General features: G+C 55.8%; 1 protein-coding gene across 1 annotated transcript in view; it reads left to right on the top strand.

Moving 5' to 3' along the window:
* Positions 1-2,352: 2,352 nt before the first annotated feature.
* The window catches only part of XPNPEP2 (X-prolyl aminopeptidase 2), a 31,274-nt gene continuing 19,952 nt past the window's right edge, over positions 2,353-13,674 (top strand). Inside the window, exons 1-3 of the mRNA XM_065410980.1 lie at positions 2,353-2,401; positions 12,056-12,129; positions 12,700-12,810. Coding sequence (XP_065267052.1) covers positions 2,353-2,401; positions 12,056-12,129; positions 12,700-12,810 — 234 coding nt within the window. The remainder of the gene's footprint in view (positions 2,402-12,055; positions 12,130-12,699; positions 12,811-13,674) is intronic.

Genomic DNA, 13,674 nt, shown 5'->3' with positions numbered 1-13,674 from the left:
GGCTAGGAGGGCGGTGCTCTGGCAGCAGGGGGAAGGGCAGGGGGGGCTGTCAGGAGGCATGTGAGATGTTCCAGCTGCTGGAAGCCGATGGCATGTGGCTGTGCTCAGCTGTGTCTTTGCCGGGCCCTCCATCATCGACTTGCTGAGCATGGCTGGCTGGCCCTGCCCACTGAGTGCTCTCTCTGCTCCATGCATTCCCTATGCCTCCCCTGCCACTCTCCTGTTGCAATCTCTCCTCCTCCAGATGCCTCGCTGCCTCTCCCTCCCCATCCCTCCCCTGCCCCAGGGGAGCTGGAGCTCTGCCTCTCTCCTTCCCAATGCTGCTGAAGGAAGGCCTGGGCCTTGGCGGTTGCTTTCTTCCTCCTAGGCAGTGCAGGAGCGGAGCCCAGAGGAGTGAATGACGGGGAGTGGCCCACAGTTCATGTTTGTCCTCAGCGGTTCTGACAGCTGTGTTAACGCCAGCCACGGTAAGCCCTGACTAATGGGCTAGGAGGAAGGTGGCAAAGAGCTTGATAAGAAATTAGATTCAGCAGATCCATGCTTGTCCCTGTTAGGCTGTTGCAGCACACCCCAGGGCTGCCCAGAGGGGGGGGCAAGTGGGGCAATTTGCCCCAGGCCCTGGGCCACGCAGGGGCCCCCACGAGAATATAGTATTCTATAGTATTGCAACTTTTTTTTATGGAAGGGGCCCCTGAAATTGCTTTGCCCCAGGCCCCCTGAATCCTCTGGGTGGCCCTGGCACACCCTGATTCTTTATCAGGCTCATGGTCAGACAGATTAAAAACCCCAGTGCCAACATCTAACGTGCTCCTCGAGTCAGGCACCGCAGGCGGCGTTGTGCTCCAGGAAGCTGCGCCAGAAGAGAGACAGCGACAAGACTGGCAATCAGTCACACCCAGGCAGGTCAGGCAGAAGGATAAATTCCACTCAGCAAGTGGCTGATAACCTGCCCAGGTCACAGCTACACCCTCCGCACCAAGGTCATCACTAGCCCTGAGAGTTGACCCTAGGGGAGGCCCTCACACAATATCTGAGTAAAGCCAGCGAGGACTCTGGTGTGCTGGGGTGTTACTGACTATGCTCCTGCACCAGGAGCAGCAAACGCAGGTGCCAGGAGACAGCTCCCACCCACAGCCTACCTGGCTTCTGCAGCAGGAACTGTCCGGAGAACAAGAAGTGGCCGAGAGCCAGGGGGCCTTGGATCTGGTCACTCCTCCCACTGAGGACATCCCTGAGCCCTAGCTGTGCATGTTAATATCTGGCTGCAGTAGTGGGGGTGAGGGGTGAGAGTGGGTCAGGCTCATAGTGTGTTTAACTTGCAATTGTCAAAAAGTACCAAAATTGAAGGGAAAGTGTAAGAGTAGGCACTGGGGTGAGTGGGGCCCAAGCCCTGCCCTCCTCTGCCCCAAACAGGCCAGGAGACTGGGGGAAGGAAAGGAAGGTCCATCTGTCTCCTGCACTTCTGTTCTGGCAGGGCCCCACCTGAGCCCCACAGCCTCCCTCTGGCCTGGACTAAGGTCAGCTGCAAAGGAAAATAATTGGCTCTGTGCCCTTGTGTGTGGCTTTTATGATGCAGAAAGAGGGCCTGCAAAGGGATTTGTTTGTCTGCTGCTTGTTCTTTAAGGTATACATTTGGGTCTTGTCTCCCTTGTTTCTTTCTTCTAAAAGGCTCTGTGGCCAGTTGGGGAACTCAGGATGATAATCTCTCAAGGAACTGCAAGCTGAGCACTTGAGAAGGGAGGGGTTTCACTTAGGTTGTTTAAAGCCCTTAAATGTTGCCGGCTTTCGTAAACCTGGTGACCTTAAACGTCTGAATGTGAAGGATTGCGCCCCACTCCTGCCAGCTGAGAGCAAAGGGTGCCCCTACGCCAGATCTTTGGGTCTGTGAGACTTCCAGGGAGACCCCGTATCTCTGACCTTTCTAGCGTAAACACTCGGTCAGACATATCTCCTTTCAGTCCCTCAAAAGAGCCAGCAGGAGCAAAGCAAGGCACATACCCATATGCTGCTTCTTTTCCAGTCCTTTTCAAGTCCCAGCCTTACCCAGGAGTGTGCCAGGGGAGCAGGCCTAGACTGGATTCTCTGATACTGTCTGTCACTGCTGCTGCCTTTGGGCAGATCTTTGGACTTTGGGACCCTGTCCCTTGCTGTGTTATCTGTTTGCTTTTATCTGGTGGCAAGAATCTGAACTGGAGGGCAGAGGAAGTGAAAAGATTCTGAAAGCCAGCCTGTTGCTGACTAAGGAATTGCTATCTAGCGGGCACAGGACGGGGATTGGGAGTCAGACAGAGACTCAGACTTGGGCTCTTTGATCCCACCTGGCAGAAGGCGGCTCCGGACTGCCAAGGAAACATGCCCTCTTCTCGCTGGACCACATGGGCCTGGATGCTTCTCCTTTCTGGTATGTTGGTTAGAATCTTCATTCAGATGGCACCAGCCTGAAGAGACGGGCTGAGCCTGGGACAAACCATTGTTCCCACTGAGCCTGCCTATCTATCTAATCTATCCTCCTCACCCCATCGAATGTCTAGCCTTTCCCTTCACTGCCTTGGACCGGGATTGAGTCGGAAATTTACCTGTCTCGGGACTGAGTCGGAAGTTTAGGGTTAAATTAAGGCAAGTCTCTTTGCTCGGCATCCCAGAGAAAACAAGTGAGGTTTTCTTCTTAGAAAGGGCAATAGTACTGCTGCTCCTTGCCCCCATCCCCCAGACCTGTCACGGAGTACTCCAGCTCCTGCTGGCCCCGGGGGCCTGTCCCTCTGGCAGGGCCGGCCGTGGTCGCAGGGTTTGGGTCCGGGGCGGAGCTGCTGGGGCTGGGTTTGGGGGTGCTTGGCCGGCAACGCTCGGCCGGGGTCGGGGCCGGCGCGCTCGGCCGGGGCCGGGGACGGTGCCCCAGGGCCCGAGCCAGAGCCGCCAGGGCTGGGGCCAGAGGTGCTTGGGCCGGAGCCATGGGGCCGGGCCAGGGGTGCTCAGGCGGAACTGGGGCCAGTGCCCCGGGGCCCGTGCCCCGGGGCCCGAGCCAGGCCGGAGCCAGAGTCGCTCGGGCCGGGGCTGGGGGTGCTCGGCCCCGGCGCCGCTCAGGCCGGTGCCCCGGGGCCGGAGCTGCTCGGGCCGAGGCCGGGCTGGCGCCGCAGGGCCAGAGCCAGAGCCGCTTGGCCGGGGCCGGGCCGGCGCCCCGGGGCCCGAGTCGGGCCGGAGCCAGAGCCGGTCGGGCCGGGGGTGCTCGGCCGGGGCCGGGCCGGCGTGCTCGGCCGGAACTGGGGCCGGTGCCCCGGGGCCCGAGCCAGGCTGGAGCCAGAGCCGCTGGGGCCGGGGCTGGGGGTGCTTGGCCGGGGCCGGGCCGCGCCCCCCCGCCCCAGCTTACCTGCTGCTGCCCACCTGCCCCTGCTTCTTTTCAGACTTCCCGGAACATCTGATTCGCGGGAAGCAGGGGAGGGGGAGGAGCAGGGGGGCGGAGCGTTCAGGGGAGGGGAGGATGGGGAAGTGAGCTGGGGGCGGGGGCGGGGTGGACAGCTGCGGGGCCCTCTTAGGCGCGGGGCCCAATTCAGCCGAATCGGCTGAATCGGCCTAAAGCCGGCCCTGTGTCCTGTGGGCACTGACCTGTAGCCCCTGCATGACAGACTGACTAAAGGACAAGCTGTGGGAATGTGCAATGGACTTTCCAACCCCAAAGCGCTGGTCAGTGCAGCCTGGACTCGTGCAGGGAAGATCAGTGGCCCAACTGGGCAGCCCCACAAGCAGATGGCAAGTGATCTGGAGTGTGCTCCGGTGGCCTGCTGTGACTGACATTATGAAAGCAAGAGAGATTAAAATCCTAGCAGTGGCAAACTAAGCTCAGAGCGATTCTAATTCTGGAAGCAGAGGCTCAGTCCATAACTCAGCCAAGAGAGCATCTTGGCTTGTGGAGTTGGCAGGATCCGATCCTGTGCTGTGCTGAGCAGCCTCTGTCAGGACCAGCCCCTGAGTAAGCAGCAGAGTGTGTGGAACAGCAGCCTCCAGGAGTCAGCTGTGTATCTGAGCAGGAATCTGCAGAATACAGCTGTTGGTCCTGTGCATGGGCCATTCTAGCTTTGTGTGAAGATCTTGGTCTGTGGCGAATGGCTAAGCCTGGCTCCATTTCTGATCACCTTGGGGTACCACTACAAGGTGGGTTGCCCGCTTTTGCTGTGGATTTGCATGCTTTGATATGTTTGCATCGCTGTAAAGTTACCTTGGCTCTGAATAGCCTGGCTGCTTACCGGTTGGTTTTTGATAACCACACCATTCTTGTGAGGATTTGTACCCTAATTTGACCAATCTGTGGGCACGCTCTGAACCTTAACCTCATACTAACAACATTTTTTGTCCAGTAATTTCCTTAGTTTTTTAATGGCTCAAGCATCCACCAGAAGGGAGCCCTGTTCCAGAGTCTCTAGGAGGACCATGGCATGGGGTGTAAGCTCCAGGCAGGGTCTGCTGGTCAGCAAGTCCCCACTAATCGCAGTTCCTGCCCACCCTCCCATGATGCTGCAGATCTACCTAGCTCATAGGCTCATAGATTCCAAGGCCAGACGGGTCCATTGTGATCATCTAGTCCAGGGGTGGGCAAACGTTTTGGCCCGAGGGCCACATCTGGATATGGAAATTGTATGGCGGGCCATGAATGCTCATGAAATTGGGGGTTGGGGTGCGGGAGTGGGTGAGGGCTCTGGCTGGGAGTGCAGGCTCTTTTGAGGTGGGGCCAGAAATTAGGAGTTCAGGGTGCGGGAGAGGGCTCTGGGCTGGGGCAGGGGGTTGGGGTGCGAGCTCCAGCTGGGGGTGCAGGCTCTGGGGTGTAGGCGGGTGCTCCAGGCTGGGACTGAAGGGTTTGGAGGGCGGGATAGGGATCAGGGCTGGGGTAGGGGGTTGGTGCGCAGGAGGGGGTCAAGGATGCAGGCTCCAGGTGGTGCTTACCTCAAGCAGTTCCTGGAAGCAGCGGCATGTCCCGCCTCCAGCTCCTATGCAGAGGCGCAACCAGGCGTCTCTATGGGCTGCCCTGTCCGCAGTCGCCGCCCCTGAAGCTCCCATTGGCCATGGTTGCTGGCCAATGGGAGCTGCAGGGGCGGCATGGGGAGCCCCCTGGCTGGAGGGGGGACATGCTGCTGCTTCCGGGAGCTGCATGGAGCAAGCCCCTGACCCCGCTCCTCGGCTGGAGCTCGAGGGCCAGATTAAAACATCTGAAGGGCCGTAGTTTGCCCACCCTTGATCTAGTCTGACCCCTCTGCCCCTGTATAAGAGAGGCCAGAGAACTGCCCCAAAATAATTCTCAGAGCAGATATTTTAGAAACAAATCCAATCTTGATTTAAAAATTGTCAGTGATGGAGAATCCACCACAACCCTTGGTAAACTATTCCAGTGGTTAATTACTCTCACAGATAAAAAATTGTGCCTTATTTCCCATCTGAATTTGTCTAGCTTCAACTTCCAGCCACTGGATCGTGGTATAACTTTCTCTGCTAGATTGTTTTCTTCCCCATGGAGGTACTTATAGACTGGGATCAAGTTACCTCTTAACCTTCGCTTTGTTAAGCTAAATAGATCAAGCCCCTTCACCATAAGGCAGGTTTTCTAATCCTTTAATCGTTCTTGTGGCTCTTGCCTGACTCCTCTCCAGTTTATCAACATCATTCTTGAGTTGTGGACACCAGAATTGGACACAGGATTCCAGCAGCGGTCGCACCAGTGCCCAACACAGAGGTAAAATAACCTCTCTGCTCTGACTCGAGATTCCCTGTTTATGCATTCCAGGAACGCATTCGCTCTTTAGGCCACAATGTAGCACTGGGAGCTCATGTTCAACTGATTATCCACCCCCTGAAATCTTTGTAACGGTCACTGCTTCCCAGGATAGAGTCCCCCACCCTGTACATGTGGTCTGCATTCTTTGGACACATTTATGTTTAGCCATAGTAAATAGTACACAGCGACTGCCTGGCCTCCTCTCTACCCGCCCCCAGATAGACAGCGAGTGCCCAGCCTCCTCTCTGCTCCCCCTCCCCCGATACACAGTGGGTGCCCAGCCTCCTCTCTGCTCCCCCTGCCCATATACAGCCAGTGCCAGGCTCCTCTCTGCTTCCCCCTCCCCGATACAAGGGGAGAGCCTGTCTTTTGGGGGAAAAGAGATGAAGTTGGCTGAGGTGGGCGTGAGCTGCTGTAAAAGGTGATTTTATACAGAATAGCCCTTTTTTGACAGTGTCAAGGGGTGGTAAAACTGTCATCCCAGGTGCTGGTAATTCAGCTGGAGCTGAGAGAGGTGGCGATGTCAGCTAGGTTCCTCCCTCTGGCTCGGTCTGGTCAGGACATCTCTCAGGAGTAGGATGACCAAGGCCCAGGGTCCCAGGAAACGGGGGCAGGGGATGGCACCTATGATGGTGAAGCTTGCTCCAGTAGCCTCCATCTGTTCTTCCTCTTCCGTCTTCGTTCCATCTTTCCCCCCAAAGGCTCTTTCTTTAAGGACCCACAAAGGGAAAGGTGGGCAGAATGGTCCAGCCCCTCATTATTTTCTCCACCAATTAGGCCTAATATCCAACATCCCAATTTTGGCTCCACATCATCATCTGTTTTTACTTAGCATCATTTCAGCATTCCTTGGATTACATCAACGTGGCCTGTTTGGTTCTGACTAACCCAGTGTCTCTGCGGTTCTCTTGCACCTGTTCATAACGTTCTTCATTGAAACTAACATGACCTAGTTTCCATGATAAATTCCAAAGCAGGGAAAAGTTACAGCCCAATTGTCACAACCGTCCACTCTGCTCCCCCAGTACATGGAGCACGACCTGACTCTACTCTGTTTCCCTTCCCATCTGCACTGCCCACAACCTCTCCAGATTTCTGCACCTTGCTCTGACTCCTCTGGTTCTGGTCTCCGGTGCAGGCATCTCTCTTGGGACTGAGGTGCTTGTGGTTCCTTTGGATGCAGGAAAACATATTTATTGGAAACCTCGAACGTGTCTAGAATCCCTGATTGCACTCAGTCTCCCTCTCACAGCTGTAAACACCTTCATGCTCTCTGGCTGATTCCAGGAACTCTCTCTTGCAATCCTGGTGCTCTCTGGCTCATGTTTAGAGGGTGAGACACTGCACAGTTTTTATTTGATGTGCAGTTTTATGTTGTTGAAGCTGAGTCTTGCTCTCTAGGGATCAAATCCACGTGTCCCAGAAATGCTGGGAAATCCATACGGCTCACGGAACTCGCGCCTCACAATTGCCAGCTGGACAATGACATGGAAACACAACAACACAGCTGGGGAGAAGTGCTCCTTGGAAGAGCATCTTCAAGCTATTCCTCGAGATCAGCAAAGGGAGTGGAAGGATACCCCGTGTGGGGGACATTTCCAATCCCCCAGCCCCCAAAAGCAGTATCATTATCTAAACCTTGGCCCTTCTGTATCCCATGGGATACGTTTCTCTCTGCCCTGTCTTCTTACCTGTAGACAGGTGCTGTCCCAGGGTGCTCCTCAGACCCTGCAGGCTCCCTGCCTTATTTTACATCTCAGTTCCAAGAATAATCCCTTAAACCCAGAATCTGTAAGAACACTATTCTCCTTTCTTAGGGTGTCTACAGTACCCACGTTACAGCATGGCCGCAGCCGCACTCTGACATGGGCAGTGTAGTCACGCTTTATCGCCGGGGGAGAGCTCTCCCAGCAATAAAATAACCACCCCGAACAAGCGGTGCTAGCTTTATTGCCAGGAGCACGGCTCCTGGTGAAAAAGTACTGTCTATATTGGCGCTTTTCAGCGCTAAAACTTTTGTCACTCAGGGGTGTGTTTTTTCACACCCCTGAACGACAAAAGTTTTAGTGCTGAAAGTGGCAGTGTAGACACAGCCTTAGACTCATAGGTTCCAAGGCCAGAAGGGACCAGTGTGATCTAGTCTGATCTCCTGTATAGCACAGGCCAGAGACCTGCCCCACAATAATCCTTAGGGCAAAGCTTTTAGAAACACAGACAGTCTGGATTTAAAAATGTTCAGTGATTGAGACTCCACCGTGACCCTTGGTGAATTGTTCCAATGGTTAATTACTCTCAGTGTTAAAATTTACACCTTATTTCCAGCTGGGGGAGAGGCGCCTCTCCTCCCCCCACCCCCTAGCCCAGGTGCTGCTGCGGGGAGAGAGAGCTGTGGGGAGTCCTCTCTCCCTGCCGTAGCCCCCGGGTAGCGTGCACTCCAAACCCCTCATCCCTGGCCTGTACCCCCAACCGGAGCCCTCAACTCCCCCCCACACCCCAACCCTCTGCCCCAGCCCTAAGCCCGTCATCCCCAGCCCCACCCCGGAGCCCTCACACACCTCTGCACCTCAATCCTCTACCCCAGCCCTGAGCCCCACTCCCACACTCCGAACCCCTTGGCCCCACCCACACCACATGAATTTTGTTATGTGCACCAATATGGAGGTGATGTGTTACACATCTCACCTCCTTACTGGTGCACATAACAAAATTCATTCCGCACATGGTGGGAAAAATTAGAGGGAACACTGATGATGACCAGGGCTGGTGCAACCACTAGGAGAACTAGGCAGCTGCCTAGCGCGCCAAGTGGTTGGGGGCGCCAAAAAGCCCGCTCAGGGGAGGCGATGGACTAGAGGTGAGCTGGGGCAGGGGGGCGCGGGGAGGGCTGCCCGCAGCAAGTAACGAGGGGGTGTGCAGGGAAACCGCTCCCCGCTCCAGGTCACCTCCGCTCCGCCTTCTCTCCTGAGCACACCGCCCCTGCTCTAATTCTCCTCCCCTCCCAGGCTTGCCGTGCCAAACAGCTGATTAGCGCCGCAAGCCTGGGAGGTGGGAGAAGTGGAGCGGCGCTGGCGTGCTCAGGGGAGAAGGCGGAGCGGAGGTGAGCTGGGGCGGGGAGTTGCCACAGGGGGAGCTGCCCGGGTGGAGGGAGGGGCGGGGAGCTGCCGCAGGGCTGGGAGCTGCCGCAGGGGGGGCTCCCCGGGCGGAGAGCTGCCGCGTGGGGCGCCGCAGGGCTGAGAGCTGCTGCAGGGGGGGCTCCCTGGGCGGAGGGGGGGCGGGGAGTTGCTGCAGGGGGGGCTCCCCGCCCCTGCCCCATGGCCTCCGCCCCTGCTCCGCCCCAGCCCCGCCCCCACTCCCCTGAAGACTGCAGCCAGGCCCGACCCTGCTCTCACCGCATGGTAAGTGGAGCGACCCGGCCCTAGCTGGGGGGGTGGTTCCCCCCTTCCACCTTCCCCCAAGCCTGGGAGCCAGGGGTGCAGAGCGGGCTGGGGCCCTAGACCTCCGTGGGGGACGGGGGGCTGGCTACTTCCTGTGGGAAGTGGAGTGACCTGGCCCCAGCCTGCTCCGCTCCCCTGGCTCCCAGGCGTGGGGGGAGGGGGAAACCGCTCCCCCGCACTCGCCGGCGGCGCGGCTGGGAGCCAGGGGAGCGGAGCAGGCTGGGGCCGGGTTACTCCACTTCCCGCAGGAAATGGCCAGCCCCGCTCCCCCACGGAGGCCTGGGACCAGCCCCCCCTCCCGTGGAGGCCTGGGGCCCCACACAGTCCCCCCGCGGGGGGGAGGGCCTGCGTAGGGCACCCAAGTAGCTAGGGACGGCCCTGGCTCCCCGGGCCGGAGCGGGGGCGCAAGGTGGACGTTTCGCCTAGAGCGCAAAATATCCTTGCACCAGCCCTGATGATGACCCAGCACATGCTGTTCGTTTTAAGAACACTTTCGCTGCAGATTTCACAAAACACAAAGAAGGTACCAATGTGAGATTTCTAAAGATAGCTACAGCACCCGACCCAAGATTTTAGAATCTGAAGTGCCTTCCAAAATCTGATCGGGACAGGGTGTGGAGCATGCTTTCAGAAGTCTTAAAAGAGCAACACTCCAATGCGGAAACTACAGAACTCAAACCACCCAAAAAGAAAATCAACCTTCTGCTGGTAGCATCTGACTTAGATAATGAAACATGCGTTGATCCACATTGCTTTGGATCGTTATCGAGCAGAATGCGTCATCATCAGCATATACGTATGTTCCCGGGAATGTTGGTTGAAGCATCAAGGGATATATGAATCTTTAGTGCAACTGGCACGTAAATACCTTGCGTCGCCAGCTGCAACAGTGTCATGAGAAAACCTGTTTTCACTTTCAGGTGACATTGTAGAACAAGCGACAAAGAGTCCTGTGGCACCTTATAGACTAACAGACATATTGGAGCATAAGCTTTCGTGGGTGAATACTCACTTCGTCAGATGCATGTAGTGGAAATTTCCAGAGGCAGGTATAAATTATTTATACTCCAATACGTCTGTTAGTCTATAAGGTGCCACAGGACTCTTTGTCGCTTTTTACAGATCCAGACTAACACGGTTATCCCTCTGATACTTGACATTGTAGAACAAGAAGCAGGCAGTATTATCTCCTGCAAATGTAAACAAACTTGTAGACGAACCTGTTTGTCTGAGCGATTAGCTGAACAAGAAGTAGGACTGAGTAGACTTGTAGGCTCTAGTTTTACATTGTTTTATTTTTGAATGCAGGGTTTTTTTTGACATAATTCTACATTTGAAATTTGCACTTTCATGACAAAGAGATTGCATTACAGTACTTGTATGAGGTGAATTGAAAAATACTATTTCTTTTGTTTATAATTTTTAGAGTCCAAATATTTGTAATAAAAAAATATAAAGTGAGCACTGTACACTTTGTATTTTATGTTGTAATTGAAATCAATATATTTGAAAATGTAGAAAACATCCAAAAATATTTAAATAAATGGTATTCTATTAATTTTTTTAATCGTGCGATTAATCGCGATTAATGTTTTTAATTGCTTGACAGCCCTAGTATACACACATGCACCACACAGACACACACACCCTACACACACTGTGTGAACCTACCCCACGTACCTAGTTCACTTACAGTCAGCAACGTCTGAACATTTCACCCTGATGCTAAAATATTTAAGCAACTTGAGTTGGAGTCTAACTTGGTCATGTCCAACAGAAAGCAATCTACTGCCGAGGTGAGTCTGAGTGCCACACTAGCACCGAAGCCCAGCCCAAGGATGTGCTCTGTCCCAGGTACTGCCCCCCCGCTCAGGCCACAGCTCTGTTCCGCTTGGGCTGAGCAAATCATTGATTTGGGAGTTTTGTGGCTGAACAGGAAAAAAAACCTTGGGACAGTGAGAACTGGTTTCTTGACTAAATGAAAACTGGGTCGAACGAAGCATTTCAAACGTTGTTTTGAATTGATATTGTTGAAACTGACTGAGTCAACATTTCCAAAATATTTCTTTTTGGGGCTGAAACGACTGGCTGAATTCAATGCAAATTCTTGAACAGATTCAGGGCCCTGAAACATGCATTTTTCAGTGAATTTGCTATTTTCTGAACGCAGGACACCCAGCTCGTGTTCTGTTTTAGGGCAGGGGAGTGAACAAAGCCTCTGCTGCTCTTCTGCAGGGGGCAGTGGTAGAGACTGATCAGATGCCAGGCCAGGTCCAGGGTTTGAGTGTCACCAACCCAAGCACTCAAAAACAAGGAGTCAGGAAATCATGAGATTGGCTGAAAACAATAATAAATGTAAACCTCCTGGTTTCTGAACCTTCCAGCTGCACTCGGCCGATGATATCTGGCTTCTCTCCACAACCACATGGTCTGGGAACATACGATATTTTACAAAGCACAAGCTAAGATTCTCCAAACTCACAGGACTCCGGGAGCTGGAGCTTTAGGAAAGGCATCAGCTATCACCAGCGTTTGCAGCACGGGCTTTGTACTGTCTCCAAGCTGAGGGAAGTCTTTCTCACAATCAGGCTCTTTGCTGCGTACTAGTGTGACATGGAGATAGGCCCTGATTCTTGGCTCTGGGCCCCACAAGCCCACTGCTAGAGCATTGGCATCTTCCTTGTCTCTGCATGGCCTGCTGAGCTGCCATGCTCTGCAGAGGAAGGGAGGTCTGGGCTCACGGTGCTGGGGCTTGAGGGGCACCAGGAACACATGGCAGGGAATGAGGAGGAGGGATTTCAGTGGTTTGGGGAGGGGGGCGCATCCTAGCAGCTGCTGACGTGGTTCTGTCCCTTGCTCCTAGGCTGTGCCATGGGATGGCCGAAGCAAAGCAGCTCTGCCACAAGTGACATCAGAAACTGCACTATATCCCCGCCGGTAAGATCTTCCCCCGCAAGGGCAGGCCTGACTGCACCCCCCACTAGCCAGATTCTCTCGGGCCCAGACCTTCTCCCTCCTCTCTGCCCTTCTCAGCCTCCAGCCTTCTCCCTGCTTCTCAGTGCCAGTCGAGGGATCCACATGCCCTGGCAGCATAGCCAAAGGGCAGCCAGCTGGCGCCTGAGAAGAAGGGGCTGGTGGGAGGAGCCTCAGCCGAGCCCCCCACAAGACAGGGGCGCCTCCCTGCCTTTCTGAAGACTGTCTCTGTCCTGTTCTGTGCTCAGCTCTGAGCCCCAGAGCCCCGAGTGCAGGCAGTCCACATCAGAGGGTCCACATGCTGCCAGGGCACTCTGTTATGGGCCCCAGGGAGCAGCCAGCCAGCCCTTGGGTGATTTCACTGACATGCTGCGCTGCCTGGCAGCACACGGGAGCAGAGTGCTCAGCGTAGCTGCACGTCCACGCTACTCCTGCTCTCCATGCTGGCAGCACAGGGCCCCCGCAGAAGGCCAGGAGGGCGGAGGGCTGCCCTGGGGATCGGCCCCTCATTAGTGTGTTTCTCTGTGACCTCAGTTCCTGCCCCCCACGGTGACAGACACAAGCGCACAGCTGAATGCCCTGCGCCAGCGCATGCAGTTCTACAACATCAGTGCCTACATTGTCCCAGCCACCGATGCACACATGGTAAGGCTCAGGCTACCAGTCTCTGGGTCTCTGTCCCGCCCTAGGATCTACCCCACCCTCCATGCCCCGGGGCAGGGGCCCCAGCATTTGCTGTACCCTGATCAGGAATGGGCACCTTTGCACAGTGCCTGCCTGCCTGCGGCTCAGGCCCTCGTTGCCTGTCCCTGGGAGTGCAGCTGTTTGGCCCAGCGCTTCTGGCCCAAACTCCTGCCCCTTTCTCCTGCCTGGATCCTGTTCCCCTTCGTGCACTGCCTCTGCCCCCCAGGGGCTTGAGCCTTGCTGGGGAGAGGGGCTGTAGGACAGAGTCCCACTGGGCAGCTGGTGTCTGCCAGTGTACGGGCTGTTCAGTGCACTGGTCCCTGGGCAGCAGCACTGTGCTGGGGTGTCGGAGGAGTGGGGGGGAGGGGTGGCATGTGCTGTGCTGGGGTGTCTGTGGGGGGGGGAGGCGTGTGTTGTGTGGGGTGTCTCGGGGGGGCAGGTGTGTGCTGTGATGGCGTGTCTGTGGTGGGGGGCAGCGTGTGCTGTGCTGGGGTGTCTCTGCGTGGGGGGTGGGGGCAGGTGTGCACTGTGCTGAGGTGTCTCTGCAAGGGGGTGTCATGGAGTCACCGGGGTGATGCTCTGGAACTACTCCATACGAAGCCAGCCAGGACTCTGGGGGAGCCTTCTTGTCGCCAGGGCAAGAAGCTTACACAGCTTTGACCTTCCTGGGTCTGACCTCGAAGCTTCCAGCATCCCCTTCCACACCGTGTGCTTCCCGCAGCGAGTCCACCCGAGCAGGGCTCCTGGGGAAGCCAGAGGGCCCTGCACCCCAACTCCGCAGTCAGCAGTAACTCTCAGCCAGCGTAAAACAGAAGGTTTATTAGT

The sequence above is a fragment of the Emys orbicularis genome, chromosome 9 (genome assembly GCF_028017835.1).
Source record: "Emys orbicularis isolate rEmyOrb1 chromosome 9, rEmyOrb1.hap1, whole genome shotgun sequence".
In the NCBI taxonomy this organism is placed as follows: Eukaryota; Metazoa; Chordata; order Testudines; family Emydidae; genus Emys; species Emys orbicularis.
Note: the sequence above shows the minus strand (reverse complement) of the source record. Positions and strands in the feature narration are given on the sequence as shown.